Genomic DNA, 12,376 nt, shown 5'->3' with positions numbered 1-12,376 from the left:
GCTAGTTATTTATAGCCCCCTAGGCCCTGGCTGAGGAGCTGCATCTCTCCTCCCTCAAATGTCAGCAGCTGTGAACATTGCCCCAGGGATGCAGCCAGATGTGCGGATTGCTCCAGATGCACAGTGCCAGGATTCGAGAGAGGCGGCAAGGCCCTTTCTGCAGTGCGTTCGGGCATTCTCTGCAGCACAGTCCAGACTTCCCCCAAGTGAGCCGCCTCGGAGCCAACACCTGTATCTCGGGAGGGTCAGGAAAGGTTCCACATATTCTCCCCATTCCCACAGCCCTGCCAAGCTACTCCGTACATTCCAGAAGGGTCAGCTTGGGCTAGACTATCTGGATTTCTTTGCATAAATTAGGGCAGTATTTATTTTAAGACTGAGTTTGTAGGGGAAAACTGTGACTGAGAGGGCCGGAGGGACAGGACCCTGTCCTTTATTACTAAGGTCCGCGTTGAGCTCTACCCGGAACAGAGCCCAATGTGGGCAGACTCTTAATGAAGCGCTTCACCGGCCATCCAGTCGGTCCTCATGGCAACCCTAATGGGGCAGGCACTTTGGACCCCCGTCTGAGGATGAGGACATAAGCATCCCAGGGGTCAAATAACATCTCTAAGGTCGTGCAGTGGGCCAGCAACGAACTCCCGCCCAAGCAGCCTGACCCCAAACTCTTGCTTTTTGAACCACAACACAACATGCCCTCTCTTTAGCTGTTCCTTTACAGGTTTTTAAATGTTTCCTTGAAAGTTCAGTGTAGAGGAGTGTGGAGCCCAGCCTCAGGATCTGCCCAAGTGGAGAGGGGCGTCTTCTCTGCCTCCTGTGCCCTCCCACCCCTAGCCACTCTGGAAGAGCTAGAGTGAGGGATGTGAGGGAGACAGAGACTTCTAGAATCACTGCTTTAGGCACAGAGGGCAGCAGGTCAGAACAAGGCCACTGCCCTAGCCCACCGGGACCCCGTGGTCCATCAGCACCCTTCTAACATGGAACTTCTGGGACTCAGACCCCAGCACGTCCTTGACCACATGGGTGTCAGAGACCCTTGATGGTCAGCCAGCCATATTCTGCTGACACATGGGTGTCAGAGACCCTTTTCGCCAGCCATATTCTGCTCTCCAGGAGACGCAGAATTCCTCAGTGATGGTGATTGTGGCTCCTTTGGCCTCTGTGCCCAATAACCTGGCACAGAGAAGATGCTCAATATATATGAAATTATGCTGGGTGAAAAAGAGGGTAGTGGTGGTCATATGTCAGTGGGGTACTTCAAGGTCCTAGCAAGGACACTCCATTCACATCCTGACTAGCTAGCCTCATCCCAGCTCCTCGCTCCTTTTCTGCCTCTACACCCCTGGCCCACAGGGACGCAGTCTAAATCCTGAAAGACGCCTCTAGGGAAGATTGGTATATGTCCCTAGGCCAGGACGTCCTTAAGGTCTTCCTAGAGATTCCGGTGCCAGCGATAAGTGCTTCCAAAAAAGAACCATTAAGACTTGTAAAAGTCGACCCTGCCCTCCAGCCAGCACAGCCACTGGGGCTACAGAAGGTCCGGCTGGGGGCATGTGGCAAGGCCAAAGCCCCAAGCTCACCAGTGGGTGGACCACAGCATCCCTGCGGGGGCCCACTGGAGCGAGTAATTGTGAGCTGGCTGCAGAAAGGCATTATGCAACTCAGACGAATTTCTTCTTGCTCATGATTAGAGTATGGCCCAGTGGCTGCCTCCCTGACCATAATCTCTGTTGGCACAGGCATCTCCGGGCCTGGGCAATGTGGGCTGTTAGAAGAAGCACTGATCTAGAAGCTGGGACACCTGAATTCTCTGCCTGTTCCCGTCACTGATTAACCGTGTCATCTCTGGCAAATTATTTCCCCCTTGGGTCCTCAGTTCCCTTATCTGTAAAAGGAGTGGTGTGGATTCGATAGAGCACCCTAAACCTGACCGTATCTTAGAACTGCTTGGGGAGCCATAGATTACTGAGCACCCCCCGCCCCGAAGAGTCTGATTGAGTCCGTGAGGGGGCCCAGAGATCTGTTTTTCACAGATTTTGTTATAATGTCAGCTTTGGGGGGCATCCTATGGACCAGATAATCTTATAAATCTTATAAGGAGCAAAGATCCTAGTCAACGGAAGAGTCATACCAAGAGGTTTGAGGGGTTTGTCAGAGGGCAGGTGGTGGGGAGTGGGTCTCATCAGGATCCTCATTACTATAATTGCTATTTTGTTGCTGGTATTATTGCCATGGGGGGGGGGGGGGACGAGGCAGTGCCCCCATCTGCTTGTTCCCATCACTAATGGAGGTTCTGGCTTCAGGGGGCCCTGGCTTACCTCAAGGTTGGGAGTGGGGCTGGGAGAGGAGGGAAGGGTGGGTGGGGCCTCTTGGCAAGGGAACCTTGCTTTCCTTCTCTCCTGGGTGGAGTTTGGCTGGATGGGCTTTGGCACCCACCTCTGGGGCTGAGAGAGTGTCTTCCCACCCCTATTCCTCCCCCACTTTCTCATCTCAGCTGCCTCAGCCCGGTGACTGCCCCTTCTCCTCCTCAGGTCCTGACTTCCTCTCCAGATTCCTTCAGTCCTTACCAACCTCATTCCTGAGCCTCGCTAATCTGTTTGCCACCCCCCTGCTTCCTCGCCTCGCCCTGCGCCCTGCGCACGCCATTCACCCTACCTGGAATGTCACCCCCCTAACCCCACACTGATTCACATCTCTGGGCTCCTCCAAAACCCAGCTCAAAATTCCCTACTTCATTCGGGCCGTGATCTGCTCAGGTCTTTCCTCTTTGCTGCGTACTCACTGACGCTTGGAGTAACAGGATTAGAAAACTGCTTTCGACTCAGAAAAATAAAATAGATGTGACCTAAACCGGCTCCCCTCATTGGATAGATGAGAAAACTGAAGCCCAGAGAGGTTGTGACTTGGCCAAGATCACACAGACAGTGAGATTTTAAAAATAGTTGGCTTCACCAGAAGCTTTCAAGGATTTTAGGTTTGTTTTGTTTCCTCGACACATTGTGATCAATATGAGGGCAGAGGCTGAGTTTTTGTTTTTGCCTTTAACGTTCTTTATCTCCACTGTGGTGTGTGTGTGTGTGTGTGTGTGTTGCGTACCCAGGGGCAACTGTAATATTTCTTATGCTATCAGGACAATAATTCTAACACTCACAGTGGTACAAATGTTTGAATAAGTACTTCACTTGCTCTCAGAATCAGCCCTGCGAAGATACTGCTATTTTACCCAGCAGAAATCTGACACTTAGCAAGGTGTGACCCAGGAAGTGAATGGCAGAACGGGGTCTAGAACTCAAGTCCCCTGACTTCCAGCCCAGAGCCCTGATTCTCCTGATATTCCCGGTTGGGGACCCAGAGTAGTCAAGGGGGGGACCTCTGCCATCTTCTGCATTCATTCCGCTTTCTTTATCTTGGCGTTAAGGAGACCCTGTCTTTGGCTTCCTGCCCCGCCCCATCCTGTCCCACCGCTTTCTCCTTATGTCCCCCCATGTCGCTGTTGGCACATAGACACATATACGTATACTAAGAACTGCAGGTGTCTAGGGCAACAGACCACAGGGGAAACCACATCACCTTTGTTGACACTGGAGGGAGGCAGGGGCCACGGTAAGGGACTTGCTTAGTTCTCTCCACCTGCCTTAGTCCCCAGCATCATCTGAGCCATCTGGGCTTGTAACCATGCCCCAGCCTCTCTTGACTTATCTATCCACCTCATTCTGGCCCAGGAGGATGTATCACCTCTTCTCTCGCATCCAGAAATCCCACGTGGGGGTCTGGCTGGCTGCACCCTAAAGCCCCACATACCCCCAATCCTACCTCGAATACTTACGTAGCCCCTCTAATCCTGCCTGTGCGATGCCAACAGAGACAGTGGGAACCAGGCATGGGACCGCTTGGCTGGGGCCAGGAGGAGGTACGTTTAGCATCTAGAATGTCCCCCGTAGGTCAGCTGAGTCCTCAGGTAACCAGGTTTACACTGGGGCAGGAGATCTGGCAGTAGCTCCTCCATTGTTCTGACCTGCCACAGAGACTGCATAGGCTCTGAATCAGACATTCAGGATTAAGTCACTTACTGGCTTTGTGGACTTAGGCAAATCATTTTGTCTTTCTGAGCTTAAGTTTGCTCAGTCCAACAATGTGGGCAATAATGAGATATGAGTGAAAGGGCCTTGAATAGCACGCTCTGCTAAAGGAGACGCTCAATAAATCCTAATTATCTTCCCTCCGTCCTTCCTGCCTTCTTGCCTTCCACTTGTTATATCTGGTCCCCTGAAACCCTTTCTTTGGAGTTGGAGACCTACCTCCCCCATCAATCTGCAAATCCCGAACCCCGTGAATTGGCATTTGATCCCAGGTTCGGAAACTGGAATGCAAGGCCCAACCCAGTCCAATGAAATGGCCGTCCTCTGAGATTTCACCGAGGCCTTGGGGAATGAGCACTTTCTGATTGGCTTTGTGGGGAGTGTGTGGGAAGTGTGGGTTAGGGAGGGATCGTGGCTTTGGCCACCGCATCTAGAAGGCTAGGACAGGAGTGGTCTCAGAGCCCTGAGGTTTAGACCAGATGACTGTTTGGAGCTTTGAATCCTGGCACAACGGGGGCACCCAATGATATTTGTTGAATGAATGAATGGCCCCATCGCTTACCAGTTGGGTAACTTTGGTCAGGTTTCTTAACCTTTGTGGGCCATACTTTAATCATGAGCACAACAAGGATTATTAAGGATAAATGATCTAATGTTTGCCAAAGAGGGTAGCATAGGGCTGCTACATGGAATATAGTCAGTTAAAGGTAGCCAAGTAAGGGAAGGAGAGGAGAAAGAGAAGGTCAAGTAGGCCCAGAAGCCCGAAGAGAAGCAGAAGGGGTGTGTCCTCGGGCTTTGTACTGGCCAGAGACTCTGGGAAGACTCAAGGGAACTGAGGCAGGTCCTATGGGGCTAATCTCTTCTGCTAGGTGTTTGGCTGAGCAGCCTGGGAGAGGCCTGACTCAAGAGCGTAGCAGAGAAACTTCCCATGGCAACCACGGTAGAGAGAGAGTGGTAACTTACGCTTTTCTGCCTCGTGTCTCTCAGGACCCCTGGAGGCCCCCTAACATATGCTAGCAAGGGGCATGTGACTTAGAAACTGGCTTAAGATCCTGCCTTGGGTGGGAGGGTGGCGATGGAGTGAGAAGTAAGCTGGCCAGTGAAGGAGGGACACAGTCCGGCTTCCCTGAGGCAGGTCTCACATGCTGTCTTCCTGGCCCTACCTTGGGGACAGAGAGTCCTGGTGTATGTAGGAAGGTGCTGGACACTTGGGGGATAGACAGAGGCAGGGGGAGATACCCTTTTTGCTCAACTAACTGAGAACTCAGTGATTAGGTCAAAAAGAAAAAGGAGGCTCACGAACAAATACACGAATGATGCACATGGTAGAAATGAGCAAACAAGGGCCCGATTTCAGTCCAGAAATAACTACGGGAGTCCTGGCAGGGGCATTAAGGTGGGGGGCATGGTGGGGCTAAAAGAGAGAGTTGGTGAGGTGGGGGGGGGGGGAGGCTGGGAGTCTGAAGTAACCGAGCAATTTTTCTGGAAGCCGTGGGCACAGAGGAGAGATCTGGAAGGAGAGTCATCTGGTTTGGAGGTGAAAGCTGAGAAGAATGCACCTGAGGTAGAACGTGTGTCTTGCAGAGTCAGCATGGCAGTCATGGGAAAAAAAGGTGTCCGGCTAGGGGGATGGTCCTTGAAGGTCATGAACATCTGTCTCAATTCAACAAATAACTCATAGGGAGCTTGAATTCCGAGCAAGGCACTTAGCAAGACACTAAAAGAAATGCACCCATGACTAAAGGCAGTAGCTGGGCTCAGGGAATGTCCACTCTTGAACATTCTTGGGAAGGAAGAGAGTTGAGACACGTGGATGAAGGTCAGTGTACAGAGCAAGACTGTTGGTGGTGTGGGGGTGGGGTCCTTTAAAGGAGGAGAAGAATTCCTCTGGCTACATGAATCCAGGAAAGCCTTCTCGAGATGGTGGTATAGACCTTGAGGATGGGAAAGATTTCAACAGGAGCAGCAAGGGACTGGGAGAGCATCACTTTTAGAGGAAACATGATGGGCCAAAGTAAGGGAGTAGGAAGCTACGAGGGCATGATGGGGAGCAGGCAGCAGCCCAGTTTAGCTGAAATAATAAGAGAAATAACAACTACCATTACTGACTACTAAGTACCAGGAGGCACTGGGCAAAATAGTGAGAAAAAAAATGAAGAAAGGGATGGGGCACCTGGGTGGCTCAGTCGCTTAAGCACCTGACCCTTGCTCGATTCCGGCTCAGGTCATTATCTCACGGTCCGTGAGTTCAAGTTGGGCTCTGCGCTGACAGCCAGGGTCCTACTTGGAATTCTCTTTCTCCCTCTTCCTCTGTCCCCTCCACCCCACCTCGCGTGCACACACAGGCGCGTGCTCTCTCTCAAAATAAACGAACTTTTAAAAAGTTCATTTTACTTCTTTACAGAAGTGAAGAGAGGGAGGCAGGGGGAGAGAGACAGAGAGAGAATGTGCACAGTGTGTTGCCATGCTGTAGGAGGGCTTGGATGCCAGGCAAGGAGTACGTGAGGGTAAGTTAACATGAGCCGAGAGGTTGGATCTGCTGCCGAGTGAGCCGTGAGACAAGGAAAGCAACCGAAGCCGGAAGGCAGCTGCTAAAAACTCCAGGTAGCAACAAGTGCTGAGGCTGGGGCTGGGCTCACGCAAACAGGGGTCTGTGGTCAGAAGTTGGACCGGGCCATGGCCAGGCCCTCCTAGGCCACCGGGGACTCTTGCTTCCTATGTGTCATGGTGCCGCCTCTTCTACAGACGTTTCTCCTTCTGTAGAGTCACGAGACTCTTGGGGTTCCTAGGATAGAGGGAGGTAGGATGGGTAGGAAGTCAGAGGGAAGCTGCATCCTGCCTTCCAGAGGTGAAGCCTCACACTACAGGAGAGTCTAGTGTTGTGGGTGGTGGACCTCTCTCTCCCTGTCCCAGAGCCATTGGCTCGGTCTCCCACCCAGCAGATTGCCAGAGGCCACAGGGCGGATAGGCTAGGCCAGGAAGCACAATGGAGAGGTCCTCAGCCCCTGACCCCCGAGTCTGACCTTCTGGTCCTGTTAAGAGTTGAGGGGGGGGGAAGGGGGGGCGCAGAGACTTGCTGCGCAAAGCTCCCCCGAGCTGAGTTTATTAGCTGAGGGAGGGCTGGAGGCGGCTGCATTCCGACTCACAGACTGGAACATTTCTGTGATCCGCTGTAATGCACTGGGAGACACTGGGCACATTGCTGAAGTTTGACTCATAGGGACCGGGAGGGGGAAAGAAGGGGGGAGGGTTGTGGGGGGAGAGGAATGGGAGGAAGAGAGGAAGAGGAGAGGAGGGAAGGAAATCCCTTGAGAAATTTCTTTAAAAAAAGAAAACTTTCAAAATCAGCACCACCCCCAACCCCTTTTTCTTTTAATAGGAACAGGCTGGACCCTTCTGTTCCCCTCAGCAGGCGTGGGGGGCGGGGGGGCGCGAGGGGGAGGGCTGGGCAGTGATTCAAATCAGATCCTGGAACTTTCCTCAGGCAAGTCGTGTTGGGGAGGGGTATGGGGGACGGGGGTGGGGGGGTGGTGTCCGTCTGGGATTCCTTGCCCGGGACTTGGGAGTCCACGAGCGTCCCACTGTCTCTGTGTGCGGCTGTTTGCTGGTGGGCTGAACGTGCACGCACTTGCGAGCGCGGGGGTCCCTCCCAGAAGTGTGTCTGTGCGAATGATTCTGCCCTGTGTAAACAGGGCTGTGCGCTCGTGTACGCTGTGTATGCAAGGCTGCGTGCGCTCAGGTATCTGGGTTTCCGGGAATTGTGCGCGGGTCGGCGCGCCGCGCCTGGGGCTGGGCTGCAGCGCGGCGGCCGCGCGCGGGTCGGGGCCGCGTCCCGCGTTCCGGGTTCGGCGCTGCCTCCCGGGCCGCGCGGTGTGTCCGCCCGCCGCCCGTGCGCCGCGCCGGGCAGTGTCTGCCGGGGTGGTGTGTCCCCGGGCCGCGAGCGCCTGCCCCCTCCCTCCCCTCCCCCTTGGCCCGCTCTCAGACTCAGATAAAGCATTTCCTTCCATTGTCATCCTACCCGGCCGGCCGGGCTGCCAGGGCCCTCCCCCTCCCGGCCCCCTCCCTTCCTCTCGCAGTCTCTCAGTCGCTCTGCAGCCGCCGGCGACTGGGGGGATGTGAGGCCGGCGCCCCAGCCCCCCGCCCCGCCATGAGCCCCCGGCTCTGAGGGCCCCGGCCCCTGGATGCACAGCCCCGGCGCTGGTGAGTACTGGGCTGCCGCCCCCCGCCCCGCCCGCCCCGCCCTGCGCGCGGCACCCAGCGCCGCCCGCCCGGGCTCGGGCTCGGCTCCGGCTCCGCGCGGCCCGCGGGCCCGGCCTGGAGTGCGCCCCCCGACCGCGCCCGCCCCGCCCGGCTCCGCGGGGCTCTGGCAGGCCCCCGGCCGGGGCCGGTTCCGGGCCCGGAGGGCTCGGGCCTCCCGCGGGGCGCCCACATCCGCCCGCCCCGGGGCAGCGACAGGCCCGAGGGAGGGAGTTGGAGGCCCCGGGCCGCTGGCGCGCAGGCCCGGCGTCCCATCACCCCCAAGCCCGGGGAGGACCGACCGGTGGACCGGGAGGGAGGGACGGCCGCCGCGGCCCCGGGAGGGGGCGGTGCTCCGGGGCGGAAGGTTTGGAAGCGGGAGGGCAAAGGGCAGGACCCGCTGAGTTGGGGCCGGACTAGGGGCGCTGGACATCAGCGCCCCCATTCCGCGGGTCCGGGGAGGGCCGTACTCCGACCCCTCCGCGGCGGATTATGGCGGGGGGGGGGGGGAGTGATCCCCGGGAGGGAGGGTCCGAGACTGTGAGGTTTCGCTGAGCACCGCCCCCCACCCTTGCTCACCCATCAGGGCGAAGAGACACCTGTGCCCAAGTGAGCTGCTGAGGTGCGGGCAGCGGTGCGGGAAGGTGGGGACCGCAGACTGTGTACTGAGGGGTGGGGGACAGGATGTGCGCGCGCCCCCCCCCCCCCAGGCCTGGGGTCTGTTGGTGCTAGGGAGTGTGAGCAGGGGGCAAATCTGGCAGCTGGGCTGGGCTCTGACTCCCAGAATTTCTAGGCCCCGTGGCTAGGAGAGAGCCCTCTGGAGCCTACAGGCCACCCAGTTCCCCCAGCCCCATTTCCTTCTCTCTGGCTGCCCGTTTGGATCTGACCTCCCCAGCCACTGCTGCCCCTCCCACCAACTCCCCGGCCATTCCCTCGTCTCTGCTGGCTGTCCTGCGTACACGGAGGCCTCCCGCTGCATCTGGACACTGGCTGTCTTGCTGCTGCCCATCCCATCCCACACCCACATTCAACATCTGCTTGAGGCCCAGCTCCGCCTGCCAGTTTTTAGGTTGAGAATGAGGCATTGGCCCTCAGTGGCCCTGCTGGGGACTCGACATCTGGACTCATCAGCCTGTTCCCAGAACTTGCACCAGGACCCACGGGGACCTTCCTCAAGACCATTGCCCAGCCACTGGGCTGAAAGAAAGGGGACTGTGACTCAGTTCCCTCCCCACTAATGGGGTACTTTGGCAGGCCATATCTCCCCACTGAGGACCCCATAGGCCAGGTCCCTAAAGTGCTTTGGCCGCCACACACTTCTCTCCTTGCACCGACCCCCTTGTACTTGCTGAGCCCCTTCTCTGGCTTCTGCAAGCCACTCCTAGCTCCTCATTGCTTATCATCTCATCCTCCTTACTGTCTGCTCTGTTCTCTCCACCCACCTCAGTAAATAAGTAATTTTCTTCTTCTCTGGAGTCACTTCTGAGGGAAACTGAGGCACGAAGCAGTCCTGCTGTGTTGTACCCAGTGAACCTGGACTGAAACCAGGTCTGGACCCGCTGCGGCTCCTCCCTTGCCTTTAGTCCTCTGATGTTCCTCACGGCCCCGGGAGAGACAGGCTCCGTGTGGCCTCTTGGTGTTACATCTAGAATGGCCTTGGGGCAGTGTTCTTCTGAGGCCTCTGTGTTCTTAGCTTCAGTCTCTGGGCCCGTGTCTCTCTGGCCACTTGGTCTTCGGCTGGGATCCCGAGTCTGGCAAGATTGCATTCAGGTCTTGCATTGACCTTCCCAAGAATCTAAACTGATCGCTCTGCTTTGACACTGAAGCTTAGTTTCCCCGTTAGTAAAATGAAGACAAAATTCAGGTGCGCTTCCCAGAGCACAGAGCAGGAGAGGCTGACCCTAAGGAAGTGGATTGGCATCCAGTGTGGGGGCCATTTTGCCACCCCCAACTTTCTTCAGGCAGCCGAGTAGACCCCAGCTTTCATCCCTGGTGGCTTCTGGGAGTGAGAGTTGGGACTTGGCCTTTCTCCATCCTCTTCCCCCATCCTCACTGAAAACCCTTGGGAATGGGAAACTCCTATGTGATGGGGGTGGGGAGTAGGGACCCTCGTATAGCTGTAGGCACGCGTGTCAGGGACCAGGAAGGCAGAAGCTGGTGTAATCCCCAACCTCCTCTTTGTCTTCTTCCTCCTGGCCTCTCATTAAGAGCTGGGTAATTCTGAAGTTGGCAGGGGCCCGGGAGAAGATCAGCGAAGGTGAGGCTCAGGGTCACCCAGCCAGGGAATGGTAGACTGAGTGGGGCTGGAACTAGACCTTACCTAACTCTGCTGGTGCCCATTCTCCTGGCCTTCCCCACCCCTGGCCTGGCTTAGGTCCTGCCCATGCCCACCTCTCACACGTTGGCCCTGGCGTGTTCTTAGTCATACTTGAGACTGGGGCCTATATTGACATATGAGCTATTGCTAGAAGCACGGCCAGAGTAAGGCCTGAGAGCTGGGAGGAGGGCATCTGTCCAGGACTGTGCATTTGTGTATGTTGGATTTGTTCACTAGATGGGGCACTTCCTCTGGGGCAGGAAGCTTTGATTTCCTGTGGTGGGGGCGTTGGTAGGGTTAGGAGTAGGGGGCTCAGCTGTGGGCCATCCCTGGTGTTGTTTAGAACCACAGAGGGACAGACTTTCTGTATAAGGCTGCTTCCCCTAACCCAGGGGAGGCAGGAAGGAGAGCATTGGTGAGGAGGCCCAAGCTGAGGCCAGAGAAGGAGGCCATGAGGGCAATGAGATGGTGTGTGTGTGTTGTGTGTGGGGGGGTGATAGTGGTGGGCAACACAGCAGGAAGCCTGGTCAGCAGGTGACCCTGCCGGGTATTGTGTTTCCCTGTGATATTTCCCCCCTGTTTCTGTGGTAACCTTCCCGGGGGACCCAGGCCTTCAGACTGCAGGAAGGTGCCCCCAGACAGCCCTTTCCTTAGAAGCCTAAGTGTTAGGAGGAGTCCCCAGATCGGGCCACCTCCCTAGCCCTTTTGGCTTCCAAGAACCGGGACCTGGGAATCTAGGTGAGTAGGCTGAGTGAGCACCGATAGGGGTGGTAGCTGGGTGTAGGTCCTTTTGCATCTCTTTCGGGGGAGGGCAGGGACGAGGAGGGGCTGCTGGACTTGGGGGAGGGCTCAGAACCTCCCCTGATTCCATCTCTCCACTGTCCTCTTCCAGCAGCCCTCCCTCTACAAGGGGAAGGTGAACAGCCTGCTGCCTGGAGCAAGGGGTGAGGGTGGGGGCGGCAGAGGCGGGAGGGATGTTTTCATCGGCAGAGCATAGCTCCTTTGGTCCTGGACCGGTTCCCAGAGGGGAAAATAAGTTCAGGATAGTGTCTGTGTAGCGTGGGTCAACATGTGACGGGTGTGTGTGCACACGCCGGGTGTGTGGTGGGGGTCTGTTCGTGTGTCCCTGGGCTGGGTATGTACATATGGTGGTTCCGTGGCAGTTTGGGATCCACGTGGTGGCTCTGTTGGGTGTTTTGGGAGTACGCACACGTACGTGGTACAGACATATGTCATCTGTATAGTTGTGCACCTTTGCAATTTGTGGCTCTGTGTGGGAATATGGACATGTTTTGGGGGAATGTATACCGGTGTAAGCGCAGCTTTTTAGTAGAAGTCCAGATGTTTGCTGAAAAGCACGATCTCATCCGTGGTCCTCAAATGCAAGATCCTGAACCATTTGCTTCAGTCACCAGGGAGGATGTTAAAAAAAGTTCCTGAGGCCCCATTCTAGACCAGCCCAGAATCTGCAGGGTTGGGGCCTAGGAATCTGGATTTTAGCATTGCTTCAGGTGATTCTACTGCAAAGCTGTGTTTGAGGACCACTGATCAGGGCTAACCTTCCCATTTTTTCTTTTGAGGAAGCTGGGACCCGGAAAGGTATGTGGTTTGTCCAAGGACACGGGGCTATGAAGAGGAAGATCTAGGACAAAACTCAAGCCTTTCGAGACCAGTCCAGGACTTATCCCTGCATCCTCTCTGTGCATGTGTGCGCACATCCACGCTTGGCATGATGCAGTGGGCC

General features: G+C 56.1%; 1 protein-coding gene across 5 annotated transcripts in view; it reads left to right on the top strand.

The window, feature by feature from the left end:
• The first annotated feature begins 7,576 nt into the window (after positions 1 to 7,576).
• HDAC7 (histone deacetylase 7) overlaps positions 7,577 to 12,376 on the top strand; it is a 40,095-nt gene continuing 35,295 nt past the window's right edge. For 3 of the 5 annotated variants that reach the window (XM_019834849.2, XM_011283887.3, XM_011283885.3), the window contains exon 1: positions 7,577 to 7,818. In XM_019834849.2, the coding sequence (XP_019690408.2) occupies positions 7,586 to 7,818 (233 nt within the window). In that variant the 5' untranslated portion in view covers positions 7,577 to 7,585. Of the gene's footprint in view, positions 7,819 to 8,100; positions 8,280 to 12,376 lie in introns of those variants that run through there. The other 2 variants (XM_023256990.2, XM_023256989.2) reach the window with 2 other exon arrangements.

This window comes from Felis catus, chromosome B4 (assembly GCF_018350175.1).
Source record: "Felis catus isolate Fca126 chromosome B4, F.catus_Fca126_mat1.0, whole genome shotgun sequence".
In the NCBI taxonomy this organism is placed as follows: Eukaryota; Metazoa; Chordata; class Mammalia; order Carnivora; family Felidae; genus Felis; species Felis catus.
The sequence above is the reverse complement of the archived record's forward strand: the minus strand, read 5'-3'. Positions and strand labels throughout refer to the sequence as shown.